Source organism: Lissotriton vulgaris, chromosome 2_1 (genome assembly GCF_964263255.1).
Source record: "Lissotriton vulgaris chromosome 2_1, aLisVul1.2, whole genome shotgun sequence".
Taxonomy (NCBI): domain Eukaryota; kingdom Metazoa; phylum Chordata; class Amphibia; order Caudata; family Salamandridae; genus Lissotriton; species Lissotriton vulgaris.
Window position 1 is genome coordinate 337,490,918 of NC_141687.1, and position 24,803 is coordinate 337,515,720.

General features: G+C 45.4%; 2 protein-coding genes across 4 annotated transcripts in view; one reads left to right on the forward strand and one right to left on the reverse strand.

Annotated features, from left to right (window-relative positions):
• The window catches only part of SSH2 (slingshot protein phosphatase 2), a 710,072-nt gene that overhangs the window by 247,491 nt on the left and 437,778 nt on the right, over positions 1 to 24,803 (reverse strand). The gene's annotated exons all lie outside the window — the stretch shown is intronic.
• On the forward strand, positions 12,687 to 13,036 carry LOC147730303 (mitoregulin-like). Its single transcript, XM_086958543.1, has one exon. It carries the CDS (start codon positions 12,840 to 12,842, stop codon positions 13,008 to 13,010), a length of 171 nt encoding a protein of 56 aa, XP_086814669.1. The 5' UTR covers positions 12,687 to 12,839; the 3' UTR covers positions 13,011 to 13,036.

Genomic DNA, 24,803 nt, shown 5'->3' on the forward strand with positions numbered 1-24,803 from the left:
ACGTTCCAGTCCCCCCCACATAATATGTGTGTGCCCGCGTGTTTCTGCAAGTGTCCCCAGATTTCCCGATAAAAGTCAGGTGCATCAATATTCGGGCCATATATGTTGAGGAGTGTTATGTGTTGCCCCCTTAGCTTGCCTGTCACAAGTAAATATCTGCCAGCTGGGTCTTGTGTCACATGCTTCTCTTCGAAGTGCACCCCCTTCTTGACCAAAGTGAGCACCCCCCGGGAATAGGATGAGTACGAGGCTCTGTATGACGAACCCGCCCATCTCGACCCCAGTGTAGCGTGAGTATGCGGTGCCAGATGCGATTCCTGCAGGAATGCTATGTCGATATTCCATCTGGTGAGACTGGCAAATACTTGCCTGATTTTCTGTGGGCGTGAGAACCCCCGTATATTCCACGTAAGGACGTTTAGTCCGTTCCTGCTCTCATTTCTAGAACCTGGCGTACCCATTTGATGCCGTACCATTCATCCCTGCACACGCAAGCAATCCGCCCCGATCCCAACCCCACCTAGTGGGAGCCCAATCCCATCCATCACAGTAATCGTATGTTGCATTCACAAACCTTCTCAGTGTATATCTAAATAGTGTGTACATTTGCAATACCGTCGGTCTTCGAAAACATTCAAATACCCCCCCACCCCTTATCCCACCCACTCCAGCATCCCCAACCTGCCGAAGCCATACCCCCTCAGAGCACATTCCCCTCAACCATTTAAACAACAACTTGGTGCTCATACCAGAACTTGTGTCGGGTATTACCCTCATGGAGGACCGCCAGTGGCACAACCCTACACCCGGTGGACGGGTGCGGGCGATACTCAAAAGAATCGAACATGATCGCTATGTATGTGTCCATTAACCACTGTCCCATTGACCCACTATCACCCCACATCTGGATGCAGGCAGCGGAGCAGCCATTGAGGATATGCAGTCGTTTCTCATAGCGGACAGATGCCCATAGCAGGGGCCAACCCCAGTTCAGCCAAAGCACAGTAGCCCCCCCGCACCTCCTCTGTCTGGTCACATATGGTTTGTTAATCAGTATCGTGCATGGGCGATACACCTTTAGTAGTCCATGCCCTGCAACGTGTAACGCATCGCAGTCTTCAAAGGTTCTCTACCACTGTCGCTATCACACCTCAGTCAAATGAGTCTGCGAGCATACCTCATATAATAGGACCTGGCTTCACAGTGGCGGCATTGTTGACAGTTTAAAGCGGCTGCATGACCCTGCATCCAGCGGGGGGACCCGGTATCAGTGCCCAGCCACCGGCAACCGTCATAGTTCAAGATAGGATACCTTCACCTACCCGGCCCCTCTGTCTATCCCCACCCTGCCGCTGGTCAATGTCAAATTTTAACGCCACCATCTCACCTTCAGTAGTCTTGTGCTAGTCAGCCTTGCCCAGTCCCGCTGAGGATCATTCAGCAATCGGCCATTGTAATCATTCGCGCAGCAATTCTTACCACTGTTCGACGAAGGACATTTCCAGTTGCATCAGTCTGAGTCTCTGTTCTGATCGTTTTGGGATTCGGACCTCGCCTCACGCTGTATTTTCTTGACAAATTCAAGGGCCGCTTTTGGTGTCGCCAGAACGACCGTCTGTTCCTTCCACACCACACGAAGTCGTGCAGGATACAACATAGAATACCCAATGTTCAACTCTCGTAGTTTGGCCTTCACTGCGGCGTACTCCCTACGTGCCTGCTGAACAGCGACCGTATGATCCGGATAAAACTCCAGTGAGTTGCCTTGATGTGTGATTTTGCCCTTCTCCCTTGCCAGTCGGAGGATCGTGTCCCTGTCGCGGTAATTAAGGATCCGCGCCACAATCGGCCTGGGTGTGGCGCCGGGCGGTGGTTTGGGGCCCAATGATCTATGGGCTCGTTCCACAATGAAGATCTGCGACAGGGCCTCCGCCCCAAATACATCTTTACAGAGACCTTCTATGTATTGTTCCATACGCCCCGTGTTGGTCGATTCCGGCAGGCCTGTGATTCGCACGTTGTTGCGCCTCGAGCGCGCTTCCAAATCCTCCTCCTTCGCTTTTATGACCTCGAGGATGCGTTCCATTCCCGCGCATTTAGTGGTGGACGCTCGCGCTTCATCTTCAACAGCCGTAATCCTCGTTTCGGCCTCGTCCAACCGTTCGCCATGCTTTTCTTGTCGGGCAGCCATGCCATCCATCCTGCACGTCAGATTGTCCAGTTTACCATTTATGTCCTGCAGATTCGATTGGATCGCTATCAATATCTTCTCTATGTTGGTAGTGGGCGGCGATTCCGAAGATCCTCCGGCCTCCGTTATATCGTCTGTAGGTTTAGGCGCTTTCCTGTTGTCAAAGGAAAGTTTCGGTTGCTGCTTATCCGGTTTTCCCATTGCGGCGGGCGGTGAATGCTCTTTTCTCCTTGTGGGTCCAGACGCCCTCGTTACCCTGGCCGACGTAGCCGTGTTTCCACGTTAGTGTTAGCCAGCAGCTGCACGTGGTGTTAGTGCTGTTTCTAATATGGCCACCTTCAGTTGAGGAGTATGGGTGGGGGCGCGACCTGGTCACTCCAGCTTCCCTACGATGCGTATTGGAGAGGCTCGCTCTTGTCTTTTGGGGGGGGCTTCCTTGCACCCAGCCCTGCAGGCAAAGCAACTCCTCGAGTGCAAACTAGCTCTCGATGGCTTCCCTCCCCATGAGCGCGTTCTCCTCCGTTATCCAGTGTGAGCTGCAGCAGGTCTTCTGTGCCGTGCCTTCCCCAGTTTACCTGCCAGGTGATAACATGCCCCCGTCGTTCACTACGTCTGTTCGCCGGCTGCAAGTACAGGAGGCAGAGAGTTGGGCCGCCGGCGCTATTCTGCCGAGCCCGCCAGTCCCAAATCGAGCGCCGCCATGTTGTCAGGCATCCGGCCGGAGCACCGACGAGCCCCGCCGGTAATCCCCAGGGATAAGTGCAGCGCAAATCAGCCTCGCCAGTCCTGGCAGCTCGTGCTCACCTCCGGTGACGATCGTTGGGATGCCTGGGCTGTCCGCTGCCGGTAACGCTTTTGTGCATAGCGTTACTGTCTGTAACCGCCGGCCATCTTGTCAGGCAGTCCGGTATTTCCCACGATGATCACGGCAGTTCCCAGCATTGCGGGGGTAGTACTCTCTGTTGCACCGGTCCGAAGCTGCTCCACACCTTCCCACACTAGTACATAGTCGCGCAGCGTGGGTGGGTGTATATTAGCGGCAATGGATCACATCATTCAGGATCGCCCGGCGGAGCTGCAGTTCAGGCAGCCATTCCGCTGTGCGCCCCCTAGCGCCTCCATAAAATCCATATTTAAGAGGGAACTGCGAATTATTTCCACATTCTAGAGGGTCCTTGTATGTGTATTGTATGTGTGTATGTGTGTATTGAGTGTTGCGTGAAGTGTGCATGTGTGTAAATAATTTCTCAAAGTTGAGAAAATGTATAGACTGATGCCCTCAGAGGAAACTTTTGTTCCCTCTGGCACCAGAATCTACCTCCACAACCGATGAGTTGAAGTTGATCTAGCAACTTTACTGGGGCTGTCAGGTAGATTGCATCGGCATAGTCTGACCATGACTGGACATTAACTTCTATGAAACAAGGTTAGCATCAATAAATGGTAAGGCATTTTTTTAAAGTTTGGAATTGGAAAAAGTTTGGGATTGGAAAAAAGCATGTGTGGGTCGCTTAAGTAGACCTGGGTCTCTAGTAAGAGGCCACTGTCAAGGCGAACCCCATGATAACAGACAACTTTAGCAGGGACAGGTGGAGGTTTAATGCTTTCAGGCCATCACTAGGATTCCAAGTTAATAGTAACATGCGGGACAAATAGAACAATTGTTGGACATCTACCAACAAACTATGCAAGGCCACGTTGTGCTCCTCCTATGGGATATTTAGCTTGACATTGACCTTTCCCCCATCTGGACATTGAATCTATGAACCTACCCCCGACCGTGGAGACCTAGTTTTCTGGCCGGCGCCCGGTGAAACTACCTGGTAGCTAAAGACGAGAGGTGCTGTGGACTTTCCCCCTCGACCGTCACCTACCCAGCTGGACGTTAAGCAGATTTTCCTGCGTCTCTTTGTCCGATGCTCCCTCCTACTCCTTTACTCTACCCCATTTCCCCTCTACGCTCCATTTATTTCACCCTCTATGTTCTTTAAATGTTTTCCCATTGAGACCTAGCTATTTGGTCAATGCCCGGTGGAGCTACCTGATAGCTATAGAGGAGATGGGTTTTGGGACTTCCCCCTCGACCGTCACCTACCCAGCCGGACTTTGGGCAGACTTTCCTTCGTCTCTCTGCCGGATCTCCCTCCTACCCCTTTACCCTTACCCCCTTCCCTCTACACCTTACTTATCTGCTCTTCTATACTCTTGTAATGTTTGTCTAGCAACGGATGTAAATTGTAACTGATGTCATTTTGTGGAACCTCATGTAAAGCGCTCTGATATCTCTGGGTCTAGCCAGCGCTATATAAAACTTTTAAAATAAATAAATAAATGCATTAGAAAGATCGTGCCTAACTTGGGAATGCCTAGAGAAGAGAGGAAGAGAAACAATACCCCTGTATTATCTGCATACACGTAAAACCTAACTCCGGTTGATGGAGAGATGAGGCTAGTGGTCAAAGATAAAGGTTGAAGAGAAAAGGAGATAAAGTGGACTCATTGGGGACACCAATAGTAAATGGTTTTATTTTTGAAGCGGACGGAGCTAGTACTACACTTTGATTTCTGCACGTGAGGAAAGATTTAATCCACTGAAGAACTGAGGCTGACCTATGGCATAAAAAATAATAGAATATTATGACTTGAAGTGTTAAATGCTGCTACAACACATCTAATGGGATCAGCATTCCAACTACACCTGTGTCAATGAGCTTCCTCAAATCATCAAGGGCTGACTGCACTACCAATTCAGTGCATTGCACAGGGCGGAAACCTGCTTACTGCCCATCTGAGAGTTGTCTTCAGCGAACTGCTTCTGTTTTATGAAGATGAGTTTTAACAACAGTTTGGCTAGGTAGGGAAGCAAGGAGATGAGGCTGAAGTTGTTTAAGACCTAATGGTTAAGCCTAGGCTTTTTTAACAGAGGCCCCATAATTGCAGTTTGCCAGAGGAGGATGCTTTCAGAGAGTGAACTATGAAGATATTTGAGAGATAATCTGCACCCTTTAGGAGATGCTTCATTATTCTTGCAGGAACAAACTTAGTGGGGAAACCAAAAGGCTCACTGTTAGTAATCATGTCTGTTAGTTGTTCTAGTGAGATGAAGGCAAATATAGTCATGCTGGAGTTAGCAGTGGCTATATAGGAGGAGCTTACTATTAAGTATTGACCAGTATGATGTCCAGTTTGGCGATGTTCTCATTTTCCATGGAATCCCTAACAGTCATTTGCGACTTCTGTGTTCCGGTAGCACAAAGACCATATGAAACAAGCATTGAAAATGCAATAGGTCTCGCATTAGAAAAGTTTGAGCTATTGGTATTGTAAATGACACTTTTTTTTATTTATGTGTTGGTTTTGAAAGTAGCTAAATTAATAGCTTTGTCAGTTACAATGTCAATAGTTTTAACTTTCGCAAATGTGACACCTATAGCATTTGTAATGCAATGTGTGTATTTACGTGACTTAGATGTATTGATATTACAAATAACAATGGCTTTTAATTTTGTAAATAATTAATACTTAAATAAAAGTTATTGTAATTTATAATGGCAATAGCTTAAATGTTTGTAATTAACTTTTGTGAAGATTATGTTCAGTGTATTTTATTGTGACGAAAATCCAAGAACATTGCATTTGCACCTAAACACACACAGAGCCACACACATATAGATGTGGTGGTGGTGGATCTGGGGGATATGGTGGTGGTGGATGTGGTGGTGGTGGTGGTGATGGTGGATGTGGGGGTGGATGTGGTGGAAGTGGTGGTGGTGGATGCGGTGGAAGTGGTGGATGTGGATGATGCGGTGGAAGTGGTGGTGGATGTGGTGGTGGTGGTAGTGGTGGATGGGGTGGTGGTGGTAGTGGATGTGGTGGTGGTGGTAGTGGATGTGGTGGTGGATGTAGTGGTGGTGGGTGCGGTGGTGGTGGATGCGGTGGTGGTGGATGCGGTGGTGATGGTGGATGTGGATGCGGTGGTGGTGGTAGTGGTGGATGTGGTGGTGGATGTAGTGGTGGTGGTTTATGTGGTGGTGGTGGATGTGGTGGTGGTGGTGGATGTCATGGTGGATGTGGTGGTGGTGGTGGATCTGGTGGTGGATGCGGTGGTGGTGGATGTGGTGGTGGTGGATGCGGTGGTGGTGGTGGATGCGGTGGTGAATGTAATGGTGGTGGTGGATGCGGTGGAGGTGGTGGTGGAAGTGGTGGTGGATGTGGTGGTGGTGGTGGATGTGACTGGTGAATGTGGTGGTGGATGTGGCGGTGGATGTCATGGTGGATGTGGAGGTGATGGTGGATGTGGTGGTGGATGGGGTGGTGGTTGTGGTGGCATTGAAAGCGTGTTAACTGTTGGCAAACGCGCAATTTCATTTTTACGTGCATACGTTTCTTATTCTTAGTTTTCAGCATGTTTATTGCAATTTGGATTAAAAAAATAAAGCAAACCCCCTGATGGTGGATTTTCATCCGAAATGCATTGGGGAATGGGGATTGAATTTAGAATTACGAATGAATTATATTTCGACAGTTCTTATCAACAATTAAATAATCAGTTTATAGTGGCGCTCTCAAGTGGCTTGGAATCACATGGTGTAATAAAAACAACAATTTGAATTAAGTTAATTCAGGTTTGTTTTATGTGTATGGCAGTATTTCGGCTTTAAAGGCAGTGCACCTGTGGGACTATCATTTTTTTCTAGGATGTTTACGCAACCTTTAATGTCATCCCGAATGGAATTTCTTTAGAAATAAAGGCTTATTTGCTGTGTTTTTAATACCTTGCACGATGGCACAGTGTGTCCCCTTGATCTGCAGGACAGTTAGCTCCCGGCAGTACCGCATAGGAGGCAGGCATGTGCATGGAATTGCTCGTGCAAGGGTCCTCTGGCAGATATGAAGAGCAATAATTAGACTAGAAGTGACTCATCTTACAAGCTCTAGTGTTTTCTGTTATCGCTTTAATAGCTTGGATTTCCAAAGTACTAAATCTCTTTTAAAGGGAAATATCCTAATACTAAATAGTTATTTCTGTTTGGTTGAGGTGTGTCAGAGATTTGACGAATTAATCCAAGAGCACACAGTGTGTCAGTGAAGAGCTGGGACTTTACGCTCTTTATTTGAAACCAATGGTACAAGCACCATAACAATCCTTCGGCATTTAAAAGAAAACAATGCTCATAGCCTATTTTGGTGTCCCTTTTGGAGATTTCCGGCTCACGCCCACGAGCGTTTCACTCTTTATTGCACGTGAGCCAAGTGTCGCCCAGGGCTGAAACTTGATAGGCTGAAAAAAAATGGACTGCCTACACTGATTTGCCAAACTCGACCGTGTTTCGGTTGTTTACAATTCCACGAAGAAAGGCAAGTTCTCGGCAGAAGCTCTTTGTGGAGAACCGAGAGCAGGTGTTTAAATAAAGCGGGAAAACAACCAATTAATCTTGATTTATTTGTCTCTTATTATTATTTTAGATAATTTTATGATGTTGATTGAAAATACCGTGTCGAACAATTATAACAATGTATCCACGAGACCCACCCCCCCTTTTGCAATTAGCAGTTTGTTTTGTTGACCCTATTCTGTGCATTCTGTAGACGGTGAGGTTAGGAAGAGCGTGCAACAACTCCAGCGAGTACCTCTTAAAATACAGTTGCTTCAATCAAAACAAGATGGCCGTAGCAGGCGCGTGTCTTAGGGTTCGCTCATCTCGCGCTAGTGTCTTTCTCCCTGGGTCAGAGGAGGGGGCGGAGCGGGGAGAGGTGCGACACGGCAGGCAGGGGAGGAGAGTAGGAGGAGGAGGGGGGAGGAGAGTAGGGGAGGCACGGTCTAGCGGCCGTGTGTTTAAATAAAGCGGCAAAACAACCAATTAATCTTGATTTATTTGTCTCATTATTATTTTTGATAATTTTATGATGTTGATTGAAAATACTGTGTCGAACCATTATAACAATGTATCCACGAGACCCACCCCCCCTTTTGCAATTAGCAGTTTGTTTTGTTGACCCTATTCTGTGCATTCTGTAGACGGTGAGGTTAGGAAGAGCGTGCAACAACTCCAGTGAGTACCTCTTAAAATACAGTTGCTTCAATCAAAACAAGATGGCCGTAGCAGGCGCGTGTCTTAGGGTTCGCTCATCTCGCGCTAGTGTCTTTCTCCCTGGGTCAGGGGAGGGGGCGGAGCGGGGAGAGGTGCGACACGGCAGGCAGGGGAGGAGAGTAGGAGGAGGAGGGGGAGGAGAGTCGGGAAGGCACGGCCTAGCGGCCGTGCAATCAAGAAGTGAGGGGGCGGAGCTGGGGGAGGCTGTGAGAGAGAGTGGGCTAGGAAGGCGGCTGGGGGCTATTGTGCACGCGCTTTTAAGCTCAATGCGCATGCGCATTGAGCTTAAAAGTCACGGGCACTGCAAGGAATCGCCACGATTCCTTGCAAGTTAGTTAAAGAGTGGTTAAGCCCCCATAGTCTCGCAAGCTCGATGCGCATCGACAGGCGAGACCTAAAAACAGATTAGCAAGGGCAGGAAAGAAGGCGCTCCAGGTCCTAATGGCATTCAGCCAGTCCTGTTCAAGGTGAAAGACACAGAATGGGCCACCATACTACAACCTTTATTCACAGAAGTCAGACTCCTAAATAGAATCCCAGATTCTTGGAGAGGGTTGACGATTGTCCCCTCACATAAAAAGGGAGACAAAACGGTCCCCGATAACTACCGTTTAATAGCCCTTCTCGACAACGAGGCCAAATACTTCGCTGGAATAATCTTAGAGGAGATCGTGACATGGGCGGACACAAAGCAGATTATACCACGGAACCAGACGGGTTTCGGAAAAAAAAACGGAACCACCACCAACATCCTGGCAATCCTGCTGATTATTGATGGAGCTAAAGAAAAAAACTGCTGCTGCACTTGTGCTACATCGACTTCAGCGCAGCCTTTGATAACATCGAGAGAGGCTTGTTGTGGCAGAAACTTGCACAATGGGGCATACCTCAATCGCTTCTTAATATGCTGAAGTTACTTCACCATGACACCTGGGTGCAGGTGAAGCTGGGAAGCGGGACCCATCTGTCTTCCAAAATCTGCACGGCCAAAGGGCTAAAACAAAGGTGCGTGTTGGCCCCGACTTTGTTTAACCTGTTTATGGCAGATTCATCAGGCTGACTCGACACATGCAACTCCCACTCTCCGAGGTTGGGAGGAAAACCCTAAGTAATCTATTATATGCGGATGACGTGGTACTTCTCAGCCACACACATATTGGCCTCCAGAATTTGCTGATCGAAATGCACAGTTACGCAACAGAAAATAACTTAAAAATTAATCCAAGCAAAACGCGTACGATGTCAATCAATACCAGGAACAAACACCAGAAGCCCTGGACTCTGGGCGGCCAAAAAATAGAGTCTTCACGCGAATATAAATACTTGGGACTTATCTTTGACACCGACGGCTCATTCGTCAGGCAGATGGAGGAAACCAAAAGGAGAGGGGCCTCGATCGCCATCACATTGAAAAATCTAGCAAACCAACTATCGGGCCGACCCTGACACCATATTTAAAAGTCATCCAGACTAAATTGCTCCCCTCAATTTCCTACGGCAGCGAGGCACTACGAGGAAGAGACTCCAGGAACCTAGATAACATCCAGGTAAAAGCATATAGAACTCTGTTTTCACTTCAGTCTTACACCACCTCGCCTGCCCAAATAAGGTTGGAGTTTGGCCTAAAAAAACAAAACCTTGCAAGACAAGGAGCCTTCATTATCTGCTGCCACCAACTCCGCTCTGCCTCCAATGACACCTTAAATGCGATGCTGTTGCAAGACATACAAAGCAGGCATGTATCTCAGGCACGCTCCTACTTGAAGGCAGCATTGGGGGCTGTCAAGGCAACCGCACTTTGGGACATGCAACTGGGGCACAACCCCTTTAAAAAGGCACAACCCCTTTAAAAAAGCGGTTTGGAAAAACGTAAAAACTCTTTCCCAAATAGTGGACAAGGCCGCTTTTGCAAAAAGAAACCATGCGTGGATGACACTAAATACGTATAAATCCCTGACACCAAAACTTTATTTCAGCCCGGGCTACCCAAAAATCACAAAACTGAAGTTTTTTAAATATAGATTAGGGATCCTGCCGAGCAGAGAGTTTCAACCACCATGGCTTAGGAGCAATGGCCATGAAGTCTGTCCGCTCTGCAACCTAGCAACGGGAGGCATACTCCACATGACTTGTCTCTGCGAAGAGCTTCGACAAGTCCGCCAACAGCTACTAAGGGACCAGTTCAAGCAGATAGGGACCAGCGCGCGAAGGCAGGCTGTGCTTCCATGCTTGAACCCCGGGAATACAAGCATTAGAAATGCAATAGGTCTCGCAGCATTAGAGTTAGTGCTTTTAGAATTGTTTATGGGTTTTTTTGTAAATCTTTAGCATGAGGTTGAGGGTGAGTGAGGGTGAGTGAGGGTGAGGGGTTTGAGGGTGAGTGAGGGTGAGGCTGAGGTGTTGAGGGTGAGGGTGAGTGAGGGTGAGTGAGGGGTTGAGGGTGAGGGGTTGAGGGTGAGTGAGGGTGAGGGGTTGAGGGTGGGTGAGGGGTTGAGGGTGAGTGAGGTGAGGGGTTGAGGGTGAGTGAGGGTGAGGGTGAGTGAGTGAGGGTGAGTGAGGGTGAGTGAGGGTGAGTGAGGGTGAGTGAGGGTGGGTGAGTGAGTGTGAGTGTGAGTGGGGGTGAGTGTGAGTGGGGGTGAGTGGGGGTGAGTGTGGGTGAGGGTGAGGGGTTGAGGGTGAGTGAGGGTGAGGGGTTGAGGGTGAGTGAGGGTGAGTGAGGGTGAGGGGTTGAGGGTGAGTGAGGGTGAGTGAGGGTGAGGGGTTGAGGGTGGGTGAGGGTGAGTGAGGATGAGTGAGAGTGAGTGAGGGTGAGGGTGGGTGAGGGTGAGTGAGGGTGAGGTGTTGAGGGTGAGTGAGGGTGAGGGGTTGAGGGTGAGTGAGGGTGAGTGAGGGTGAGGGGTTGAGGGTGAGTGAGGGTGAGGGGTTGAGGGTGAGTGAGGGTGAGTGGTTGAGGGTGAGTGAGGGTGAGGCTGAGATGTTGAGGGTGAGGGTGAGTGAGGGTGAGTGAGGGAGTGAGGGTGAGGGGTTGAGGGTGGGTGAGGGGTTGAGGGTGAGTGAGGGTGAGGGGTTGAGGGTGAGTGAGGGTGAGGGTGAGGGTGAGTGAGGGTGAGGGTGAGTGAGGGTGAGTGAGGGTGGGTGAGTGTGAGTGTGGGTGAGTGTGGGTGAGGGGTTGAGGGTGAGTGAGGGTGAGGGGTTGAGGGTGAGTGAGGGTGAGGGGTTGAGGGTGAGTGAGGGTGAGGGGTTGAGGGAGAGTGAGGGTGAGTTAGGGTGAGGGGTTGCATTGTTGGCATTATCCTCCCCCATCCCTAGTAGATTAGGAGAGGCATAAAAAAGGCACTGTTTTCATAAACAGAGAAGCTGTTACTGGGCTGCTGGGAGGGGACAGAGGGAGCCCACAGGAGAAACCATGTCTGTCTGGCCTGTTCATATGAACAGGATGCAGAAAAAGTTGATATGTAGGAAAAGGGAGTGCATTCAATGAAATGCGACCACTATCATTTACCTCAAAAACTAAGACTTATTTCCGGCTGCATTTGACATAAAAATGAATGCAATGAAACGCGATCACTAACATTTAATTCAACGCCAAAGACTGATTCCTGCATTTGACATACATAAAGAATGAATTTTTAGCACACTGCGCATGCCATGAGCAGATGGGAGCGAAAAAAAGCAGAACTGCATGTTTTTTTTCTCTATTTCCGGACTCAGCTGCATCTGAAAGACAGGCTGTCAAAAAAGCATCATATTGTGCTGGAGAATCTGTAAGTAAAGCTGTCATTCATCCTTACTGGAGAAAATGGAGGCCAAATATACAGAGGGTGGGGGCGTCAGGAAAATGACATTGTACATGCAGCCTGATAACACAGAGTGACCCGGCCCAGCAGGCTGCACTGCCAGCAGCAGCCCTCTGCTTCGAGGCTCTGGCTGCCTTTCTCTCCTGCTTCCCCCCTGCCATCGACAGGACCTTACCTCGTCAGCATCTCCTTGACCACATACAAAGAATTTATGAGGGGGAGGGGGGCTGAGGACAGCTCTCATCTGCTCGGTTAAAATGCCTGTCTGTCTTGATTTCTTTTCAACAGCCACCTTATTACCAGGCAGAGCGAATGGGGTGGAGGGGGGTTTGTTGGAAGAACGAGGGCGCTGCAAAAGAAATATCTGTTTGCGGGGTGATTTTTATCGCCACGGATAATATTGTGCCATGAGAGCGCGCATGAAGTCGCCAGGACAAGGCTGATTGCTTAATTCTTGAGCTGAAAAGGACTGCTTGCTGCTCCATAGCCCAGTTGCACGGGGTCTTTAAAGGGCGATGGGGGGTCCGGGGAAGAAAATGTTCACTTTTTGGAGCAATTCATTACAAGGCTTCCGTTGCCACTGAAGTAAACGGCACCATTCCAAGATGGCGGTGAGCTCCGGGATGTCTTGTGCGCTGTGAGCTATTACTTTGTATACAAACAGCCGTTTGAGTAGAACCGTGTTCGGTGACCTTGGAGTCGGAGCTGCCGGGGCGCACGGCGCGACAGTAGGCGGGCTCATAGACAGAAGGGACCGCCATGGGTGATGTGTCGGAGCGTAGCCTGTATCTTACCGTAACTCTCGCCTTTGCCTCAGGGGTGCTGGTGGGGTGGCAAGCTAACCGCCAGCGTAGAAGGTTCTTGGACTGGAAACGGAAGCGACTGCATGACAAACTCATCGAGACCCAGAAGAAGCTCGACCTTTCCTAAACATTGCTCAAACAGGCGAGTCTCCCTAAAGTAAATAAACCCTTAGTGTGCATCATGTGTGCAGGACAGAGGAGTGCAGTGTTTTTAAAGTGGCACGTGTTCTAATGCTTCCGGGCAGGTTTTGGTAACTTTTTGCGCCCATGAGTCACAGGCTTGGTCTGTGGTATATGACAAGGGTTTTATAAAAAGTGAAACTCCCCGGTGGGAAAGATGACTGATAGAGGCACGGACTCTGTGATTTAAACAACAGATGGAGTGTTGGCAGGGAAATTTCCACTGTACTACAGTAACGAGAAATATGACGACTGCGCAGTAAACAAGTTTTCCAACTACTGCTTAGTTGGCAAAATCAGACATAACAACAAGACGGAGGGAAGAGAGGGGAGGGGGGAGGAGAGATGCGACACGGCGGGAGGGGGCGGTGCGGCTCAAATAAACAAACAAGCCGGAGGGAAGAGAGGGGAGGGGGGAGGAGAAATGCGACACAGCGGGAAGGGGAGGGGGCGGAACAGGGGAGGGGGCGGAACGGGGGAGGGGGCGGAGAGGGGACATGCACGCGCCCGTGACTTTTAAGGTCAATGCGCATGCGCATAAGCTTAATGCGCATGCGCATTGACCTTAAAAGTCACGGGCACTGCAAGGAATCGCCACGATTCCTTGCAGTGTGGATAAAGAGTGGATAACTCGCAATACTCTCGCCTTGCTCGATGCGCATGCGCATCGACAGGCGAGACCTAAAAAGGTCTTTAGCATAGGTTGGGGTCGTTCTAAGAAGATGTTTAAGGAAAGAGGCTCGCTTTATCTTTGTATGTAGAGGCAGCCTCGACACAATCTACATTATGTCTTGGATCACCGTCCTTTCGCCAGAGCCTTTCTCTGCTCTCCGTACTTCTAAGTTAGAACCAGGGATTACTTCTCCTTAAACAGATTGGGTGCTTCTGTTTCTGCAAAGGAAAGGAGTTGTCCCACAATGTGGTGACAACAGCATTAAAGTGTTAGAGTAAATCATTGGCTCTGGTCTTGCTCTCAATTGTGTGGATTACAGTTCTTCCATGTGGCTTCTAAGGCTTCTGCAGGGACGTTTTGAGTGTTCAGTGTGCAAGGAGTTTTGTAATCCCATTTAGCAATGCGACTGCGGTCCAGGTGAGGTGTATGGGCTGCTGATCCTTAATGAGATTAGGCACTAAAAAGATTGGGTCCAGAAGTACGTAAGCCAGATGGTGGGGTCCTAGTTCTGAAGTTCTAAGACAGAAACTGCAATTAACAAATGTGGGATGGTGTCTTCTTGAAGTGTCAAGACCAGAATAAAATGCAGCTACATTGATCCTATCGTAACATTCACAGGTGGTGACTCACATCCTGGATCGAGGTGAATTGGAAGTGTTTGAATAAATATTGGGTAATAGACAACACTTGCTGTTCCCCTTCTCAATTTCTGTCTGTTCCGTCTTGTCTAAAAATGTTAACATTTTCTCTCACAAAATCATCAATCAGTCGGGAATTGTCCTCAGATAACCATGTTCTGTCAGGAACATTATTCGGACCCAATTAAGGGAAAAACACATCTTCTGTTCTAGGATGTCAGGAATGGGATCTGTTGTGGACTTGGTGCAGGGCACGTTGGTATGCAGATGTCTTATAGAACACTGTGGTATGTGTGTGGGCCTTTGAACACTGCTGTGTTTTGTAACATGATGTTGTGCTAGACGCTGTGGTGATGTATTGTAGAGTGGGGTCTGCCGACATATGTTGCAGTTTTGCGCACTGTGGAGTGCTACATAATTTCAATGTTTTATTCCATGGGGTAGTGTGGTGATGAATATGGGTATGCTGTCAGAGTCCCAAGCCCTCATTTTGTTGACATGCGGCTCTAAGGGAAGTCAGAGACCATAAAAAAAGTTCCCTGTTTGGGAATGAAAAGATTGGGTTGATGCTCTGCTGTTCTTTGCAGGAGTAACAGCCAAAGCTGGAGACTTTGGAACAGGGGAACCAGGCTAAAGGACTGGCGTGGGCTCAACATCTTGCGGATGCCTATGTAGCTGTCCTTGTGTAATGTAACCGGTGCTCATGTAAAGCGCTCCAATACCTATGGGTCGTGTTCACGCTATATAAAACTGCAAATAATTCAAATAAAAATTATAGCAAATCACAGGAGACTGCAAATAGCGGCCTACCTAAATATTATGCATTAAGATTGTCATTCTGAGTACCTCTGCGATTAAAAAGTTTGCTATGCTGTCAATTAGTACACATGTTGCATTGAAAAGAATTAAATATTGGTCCTGAAATGTTAGTATAAAACTGCACCAATTTTTATGACCAGTTTTCTGGTACATCTGGCCCATAATCTCATGTACTGCGAATTATAGTCTAGAAATGTCATCAGTGGATTGGAGCGCAAAACTAGGACCATTCATTGATTTAGATTTAGAGTCTTCTGCACTTTGGGAATAGCTATAAATTGGCATGCAATGAAGGTAATGACTATGGGCAATTTTGCAGCTTGAAAGGGTCAGGTTGAGTTTTCACCCTCTGATAAGTATGGAGTGACAAATGTGCAAAAATGTCATACTGCAGGGCCTCAGAATTCGATCGACAAGCTCGGAATACGGCAAGCAATAGAGCCACAAAGTTGACTACAGGAACCTCTAAATGTGGCTGGGAGACTTTTTATGGAAGCCTACCTTAGAGTTTGTGCCTGCAGTCCCAATATAGAAAAGGAAAGCCAATTGGTTGCAGAGATGAAACAAGGAGAGAGTCTGACTCTCAACGATAGGAAGTGAAACAGTGGAGCTGGAAGCAAGTGTAATGTGTTCACAATGCACGGTCACCTCTCAAGGGAAAGTTCACTTGTAGCTGATGGCTATTTCTTTCACAATAATTCTTCATGCCTTGTTAGAGTAACTTAAGGTTTCTTGCTATAGTAGATCAGCAATACTAGGAACCTGTGCTCAGCTGGAGGCATACCAGCAGGGCAGAGTGCAAAAGCTGGACAGGAAGCAACGCATCAGCCAGATCTGCGCATTAGGCCTGGCCTAGAAGAGACGAACAGCACCCACTTCTGGATGACCAAGAAAGCCAAAGCAATACCTTACAGGTCTTGCAATTGCGAAGTTCTTTAAAGTGACTCTTTTAATGGACAGTATACTGGTGAGAAATGAATAGGTTCTAGAGCATTCACCCTGTTCCTTCCTGAAGCAAGTTCCTAAAGGCCCACTTAAGAGGCATCACTGCAGGCAACACCTTCTTAGCAACCACGTTCAGGAAATCGACACAAGTTGTGCCACAAATGTATATACAGCAAATTTTGCGAAAGTTCAGCATCATTATGTAGCATGTGCAGAAACCTCTGGTCCAAAAGTCGGGCTATCTTAATTATTCCTGCTTCCAGACAGTATTCGGTTTAGTAGAATATAGCATTAACACTGCAACTTCAGAGTAACAATCATATAGCTGATGCAAGAGAAAAAAGTAGGAGCTGGGGAGCAGACAAGCTAAAGAAATTCAGTTTAGTTTTAGTTTAGTGCCCCGTTTACCATTTTAGGATCATGTGTTCTAGAAATTGCGTAGCACTTTACCTCTTCTCACAGCAATGAAGGGGCTTGCGAGGTAATCTTCACGTCTTAATGATTTGGCTTAGAAAGTTGCAGTCTAAGCTTTCGTTTGAAACTAGGATTGCTCTGGATGGCAGACTCCTTTTCTTAAGGCATTAATGCAGAACAATCTCAATGAGATGGTGACTAAGAAAATGGGAGTGCCTCACGAGCAGCCTTCAACATTTTGAAAGGATGCAGCACCAAGGCTGGGATTGCCCAGCATCTGGTGTTCTAACATTCAAAACCTTTTCAAAGAGGTTGGCACCTGTGTGCCTGTCTAGAGCTTACTTATTTAGGGTCTGGTTGCTTTTCTCCAAACAGCAATGGCCTGCTAGGTAATGGCTAATCCCCAATACGTGGAAGAGCAAAGAATGAACTCAAACTGCAGGTCAGCAAGTGACAGCAGCAAGAACCTTAAGATGTTGATGTGATATACATCCTAAGCAAGAATGGAGTCACATCTTAAGTATGCAATCAATTCAATCACTCATCCACCCATACGTTCCGCTCAGTGAGTTAAGCACCTGCCCGAGAGCGCTCGGTGACCAACATATCAATCATGGCGGATTATGTGAAAGTTGACTAACTTCCACTAACTGTGCGCTGAAGTTTAACTTGAAACTTTGATTGTTTCTTTTCCTATTTTATCTCTTTTAGACAAAAGTTCATTACTCCATTTTTTCAATCAATTTTGATTTTTATTGATTTTTCATTTTCCTTAATTCATCATCAAGAGTTTTATGTATCAATATCTTTGAGTAATCAATATATATCCATTATAACTCTGCCCAATGCATTTCGGGTCAGGTCATGTGACCCTTCGTCAGGGGCCTGTGAAGAAACGAATACAGGACCTTAGCAATCATCATTATGTAAAGTGGAAGATTCATGCAAATATATACAAAACTATAAACAATACTTATATACACAATTGAAAACGTTTTCATACAACATTTCAAGGTTTGTGCCAGCAGGACGGTAAAAGCAATAAAAGGTGTCATGTAGTTTATTGCTTTTACCGTCCTGCTGGCACAAACCTTGAAATGTTGTATGAAAACGTTTTCAAGGGTCACATGACCTGACCCGAAATGCATTGGGCAGAGTTATAATGGATATATATTGATTACTCAAAGATATTGATACATAAAACTCTTGATGATGAATTAAGGAAAATGAAAAATCTATAAAAATCAAAATTGATTGAAAAAATGGAGTAATGAACTTTTGTCTAAAAGAGATAAAATAGGAAAAGAAACAATCAAAGTTTCAAGTTAAACTTCAGCGCACAGTTAGTGGAAGTTAGTCAACTTTCACATAATCCGCCATTATAAAAGACACGAATAGGCATCGTGTGACAACGTGTAGCGCTAAACAAAAAATCGCATATACCTCAAGATAAACTTTTGAATAAGAGTGTGCACAGAGACCAAAAAACTTTTTTCAACATATCAATCATGCCATAAAAATAGTATGCTCTGCAAAATGTCTTCTGCAGAGCAATGGAAGATTACACTAGATTTGTTTTGTGAGAGAATAAAACTTGCTTTGCTACAGCAAATAAAATTTAGTGCCCGACTTTCTATCTTTTGTGTATGTAATTACAGATGACACAGCCCAGCAGGTGAGAGGGCAGTGATAGCTTTTTTAATACAAATGCAAGCATCCTACTGCTTCTGGGCTCATATACAATTAATTGGAAAACGGCATGTTACAAAAAACATTACAATGCGAACAGCACCAGCTGGGCGGGTCTGAACAGGCTCTGACAAAGAGAAAAGAATATGCTGGCATCTCTCTTAACAAACCCAACTTCCACCTAGAGATTGGTGTGACTGAACTGGCGCGCCTACAACGCTGCAGTAATATGCACTGCCTTGAACAGGCCTTGCATGGGCCTACATTTGGGTGGAAGATGAGGGTTGGAGGGAAAGCACTTCACCATTTGACTCCTATTCTATTACGGTTTAGTAGCTAGAGTCACTATAGACATTCTAGATATTACAGTAGTGAGAAGTTGGCTTGCAGAAATTACTGGGCACAATATGGACGATTGGGATATCTGATATTACTAGTAACTTGTATTTAATACAACAAGTAACATGTTTTATACACCAAGCATTTATTGTATCCTGGTACTGACTCAGTACAGTCTCAGTACTGATGCAACAAGTTTAATGGAGAAAAAACACCATTCCAGCCAAAACCTAATCCAACACAGACATGGACAATACATACATTAAGAGAGAGAAAGTAACATTGGTTTTAAACATCCAGGTAAATACGGTTAGGAATCCTGAATCATGGAAGGTGGGCAGGGAAGTGATATGTTCTTACCCCCCCCTTTCTCAGTTTTTGTCCTGTAACCATTGTGCAGGCATTCTAAGACTTCCGCCTAGGTTGTGTTTTTTTCCATTGTGTAATTTCCCTGACCTAGGGGTACGGTTCAATTGTGTGTACAGGGAACCCTTGTTTGAAGCAAGTGGGCAGCCATAGTAAACAACTGGGGAAACAAAATCCTAGTGTCTACAGACAAAAACACCCATCATGCTACACAAAATGCATTCATGGACACGAAGTATAAGAATAAAAAGTGGTATGCTTGTGATGCACCCGCTCCAAAGAAGATATACAGAATACATCTTCAAAGGCTCTTATTTTAATATACAAAATGAGATGTCTTTTTGTTCAGTGCTTTATGTGAAACTTGAGTAATTCAAAGAAACATGAGCTCCCTGATGAAGATGTCTAGAAACAGTCCTGACACACAAGACACTATAACCCTGGCCATTTTGTGACCATCCAGGAACATGCTGACTCTGTGATAGATCGATCCTGGACTGTTGGAGGAGTCTTAAGGAAACTGGATGCTCACTTATCTCATAAATCGATGGAAGTACTAAGGGAAACCTATGAAATGGAAATTGCCAGTTTGATACTGTACAGAGGTAAAGTTTTGAGCCAAAAAGACTTAACTACAATTCAAATAGCAGAAGTGGCCATTTGGAAATGGTGGGTTGGATTAGCTCAAGGCACGCCAAGGTTCGCTCTAAGAATTCAGTTGAGTCTCACAAGTTTACTGTTTAAATATTACAAACGAGTATTTAAATATGGGCATCATTTAGTATCGACAAGAGAAGGGATCCTTCTCTATATAATAAAAAATTTAACTAAAAGGCCTAAAGTCCCCTTATGTGATTTTAATGTACAATGATCGTTGTGAAGACTGACCTTAACTGAAAGGAGTGTATGCAACAGGATGCATTGTTACCTGCTAAAATAGGATGAAGTGTTCTGCTGAAAACGCTTCCTTTGAATCAAACTGTCAGTTATGCTCTAGGCGCTCAGAAACAAGTATATTAAAGGCCACCCACAGCCATACCTTAAACCATTCAATCTAAAGAAGTTTGGAGATGGATGCTGAAGCTACTCTTTAAACAAAATTGTTGGGTGCGGAAGTCAAGCAGAAATATTTCAGGGAAATGCCCCCTCTGCCGCTATACTGATTTATCGCTAACTCTAGTGATGCTATTTTCCAAGCTTCAAGATGTCACATATAAGAAGAGTCCCAGAACTGCTATCACGTGTTATGCACTGTTAAAATAATTGTGCATGCTGCTAGCAGGGAAGGTATTTTAAATCTATTTCACAAAACACAAAGAAAAAAGACTGTCTAATATAAGCATATTTCCGTTTTTTTCTAAAGGGAAAGAAATCAAGTATTTTAAATATGCTACTTTTAAATGTTTTATATGTTTGTATGGCCTAAATTGGCATATTATCAAACAAATAAACTTGGCTCGACCCTGCAGTATTAACTACCAACTTATCGTCAAGTTAAGTAAACATGGAGCTAAGATTAGTAAATCTACACCTGCCAATGTACGCTTACCTCGACATGCCGATAGTCGATATTGTGAAATTATTTTTTATCCTGTGTTTTTGTTTCTTTATTTTTACTCATCTGTAATTTAAAAGACCTCAGTCTACACTCTTTACCCTTATCGAAGATCTGGCCCCATTTTCATTAGCCTACTCCTATCCACATTGTCATTCTAACCACTTTTCCACCTCACTTTGACATATTTACCTCAGCTACTGGCACCAAACCTCCACTCTCTTCAAAAAAATGCACCTTTACCCCTCCTCTATAAAAATCTTATCCTCACAGACCCATCCATCACCATCGCCTATCACCTTTCTTCGACTGCGACTGATCCGGAGCTGCTCCCCCTCCCTACCTCCCCCCAGTGCCTGGAGACCCTCACGGGTGAGTAGCACGCTTTATAAACCCCTGATTGATTGATTGATTGATTCGCCTTCACTGTTTTCAATAACAACTTAAACTCTAGAGATATTTACCCCCCCCCCCCCCGGTCACCCCCGACCCCCCCAAAAAAAATGTGTGTGTATTTTGTCATTTTCTTCTGGGTTATCCCCTTATTCAACTTACAACATTTAACAAAAACTCCTACATTTTGTTTTTAGTATATATTTTTTGATTAGTTTAGCTTTAATCTTCTTAAATGGTGACTGGTAGCAAACAATTAACAGCTACAGAATACTACGCGGTATGCCCTTTACACTGTCATCCAAAGGTTTTTTATCTAGAGATTTCAACACATGAAGATAGGGTCAGGCATATGTTTCGCACTGCCAGACATACAATTAACTCTGCCTTAGCCAAGCCTACCGTTGGCACCAGCTTTGTAAGTTTACATTTTTATGTGTAATGCATTAATGTAGTGTTACCTTTTCCCACTGGTGATCAATTCTTTGCTTATTAGTAGGTAATGCCCTGAATGCTTGTCTATCTTTGCTATTCTCAAACCTCAGTTGTTCGCCTAAGGGTAGCAAACAGAAATGGAAAAGTAACTGACTGGCATACATTGCTTTATTAGTCTGGTGGTGAAACGCAAGCATACGTACTCATGACTGGAGTAAAATCTGACTAGCTGAGCAGTGTGCTGAGGTGATTGAGAATATAGGGAGGCCTATATAGCGCTACACCATAAACTAACACTTCCAGGTTGCTTGCAGGCTGACATTTGATAGGCCACCTAATGCAGGTGCTTTAGTTTGAAGGAGCGCTCCCCAAGTGGGAAGCAGCATGTTTAGAGCCAGCTGGGGCAGGAACGTAACCCTCCGCATGTCCAGTGCTGCACCAATACTGGGACACTTCTAGTGCTTCTGTGCAGTGAAACTACTTCTGGGACAGCGTCACAGGAAGTATCAAACTGTCTTGTGATATCACAATAGCCAGGGAACAGCACCAAGTGTTCAAGTTGTACAGAACCTCTAGGAAAAAAACCACACAGTATAACTCGTGTTACTTTGTTCCTAGATGCCTAGCTGCACCGACCCGGACCATTGGGCTTCTTTTGAGGTCAAAACCCCTCAACTTATCAATTCTTCTGATCAAAAAGAGTAAGTGCAGAGAAAGCAGGAAGATGTACAGAGAAAGAGAGGAATTTGGGTAAGCTCCCCACAGTCATAGGTTCTCTTGTGTCTTTCCTGGATTGCATGGTGGGGCTGTTCTTCAGACAATGTTATTTCCTGAATGGTTACACATTGCCCCATTTGCGTTCCATTACTGTTGGGGTATGGGGAAACAGGTAGCCCCTTTTATTCAACTGCAAATACAACATGTAGCTTGAGACACATTGTGTTATTTGACATATTTACTTTGCTGACACATTTTAATGGATTTACAACTTTTTTGTTTCAGAAATACTTGCTGCTTGCCTAAGCCTCCGCCTCTCAACTAGGCACAGTACTATTCCATGGCCACCATTATCTGTTCATTTGTTTCACTTTGCAGTCATTGTAACGTTGGATTTACAGCATTTTCTGTTCACAAAATGATACATGTGCACAGCCAGGCTTTCATTAGACTGCAAAACTATCCACTATCCAATATTCTGCTGTGTATGTCTTTTAAATTCACCACTTAAAATACAAACTTCATCATCCGACTCCTTTTTTGAATGCTCTTCTTTCAGGGCACAGATTATCTCGGTTAATACATTCTATTAAACAAAGGGAACACATATTCCCATCTATTATAGTAGCCCTAGTGGTGGTTTCTTATTAACATTTTCTTTCTAGGACAGCAGAAGGCAACACCCACAAAGTTGCCAATGGTTGTTTGAGGTTGCAGGAAGGTAGGAGCTAAGAGTACAAATATGTTGTTTGAGAAAAAGTTGTATTAGTTTTTCATTTTTTTGTGAGAACCAACCAAGCTAATGGGTGGGTGGTGATGTTGTTGCCTGTTATTTCTTTATTTTTGGCTAGGAGCAATTCCACTTCCCCTCCTCCCCAAAAGAGTTCGTTTGATGGATCTGACAGGAAGAGAGAGGATGAAAACCAAAGACGGCTCTTAAGTTACGGGTAGTGAGAGTTGAAAAGAGGGGGGTTTGAGCGGTTGTCTAAATATCTATTTTCCAAGGATATCTCTGAGATTAAAAGGAAAGTAATTTCACGGTCTGTGGTGAGCACCGAATAGGTCCCTTCCACCTTTACATTTTATGGAAAACCATAAGGCTTTTCACAAGAGAGGTTGTGCACCAATCAAAGGCAGCGGTCAGGAAAGCTGTGCACAATGTAGCTATAAATAGTAAGAGCAAGACGCACAACATTGGATAGGCAGAGTCAAATCTACAAGCTCTAGTATCAAGACTTACTGTAACATTTTGTGCTACCTGTACGTAGTGGGTTAACTCTGACCCCCCTTGAAAAATCCCAGATGGAGTAAATCACCATAATCTAATCTAATCCCAACCAGGGTTGCTTAATACCTGAAATAGCACTCCAAACTCCCACACCCAGAAGTGGATAACACAGGCCCTCACTTCCCCAAAGAGAATGATCTCTCTTTTGACAAAGTTGAGTTTAATCACATTTTCACTCATCTTGTCTTGGACTTGAGCATGAAATGCAAAAAAGTTGAGAACAGCAGTTTGCAGGAATCCATTTAAATGATGGGGTACCTGGATGTATTCAGCTACATGCACAAATGTACAACATTAAATCCCACCGACTGGAGGAGTGAATTAAAGATTCAACCAAGACATTAAAGAGACAAAGAACCGAAAAGACCAATGGGAAGAAAGGGCATTACGTCCGGTTCTTATCTGTCAAAAAGCAAGGTACTGAAACAATGGCGGACAAAGTCTACAACCCCATTGCCTAAATATGACTGGTCAGGATGGTATCATTGACTGTGTCAAAGCACCAACGGGATCAATGCACTTAGACCTAAGTGTGTGCCACCTTCATAAGTTCATCCAGTACAGCCAGTTGAAACATTTTGAGTCTTCGAATGAGGCTGAACCTACATGAAAATCATCCCATACTTTGTTGAACTCCAGAAACCTGTGTAATTGGGCCACAACAAATACTTTATGATGTTGAATGCTAAAGGAAGCAGAAAAATGGATCTATAATTACCCAGATCTCTAGGGTCCATAGACTCCTTGGACCCATGGAGTCCCTAGAAATGTTAGCCTGGCCCATATAAGAGCTGAGAGGACTCAGCCTTTATTAAAGATTTGTTCAAGATGGTTAAGAACCAGTTGGTGAAAACATGTCCTGGTCTTGACATGGAGTTTTAGGGGATGTGGATTTAAGAGACTGAAAAGCTGGGGTCTGGCAATACGCCTGCAGAGTGAAGAATTCTGCAAAACGGCAAGAGGAAGAATTGGCCAGGGAGAGGAAAGGGGAAAAGAATCAAACCTAATCAAGGTGTATACAAGATACACAGTGAAGAATATAATTAAATCTCCCGCACTGCCCTCAAAAGATTCAGATGTCCCGTTGCTCCTGGGTTTGGGTCTGAGAACAAACTGGTGCTTCCGTGGGTAACAGATAATCTATAATTTTAAAAAGATCTTTCAGGCCCTAAATAGAATCAAGGAAATTTCCTGAAAAATAGTTGTCAAATGATTCTTTAACATCTAGGTTATAGTTATTTAAAATAAATTTATGGTGTTCACAGGTGGCCAGGTTCATATTATGCTATCCATTTCCGTTCAGCAGATTTAACTTGTAACGGCAGAGCAGGTAAAGACGGTTCCAGTGAATATAACTAAGCAGGACTGCTTTTTAGGCTGTACTAAGAGAATTCGGGAATCTAAAATGATAGTAATCTAAGATTCGTAATGGTTATGAGCTTCGGAGCAGTACATAATTCGGCATTGAC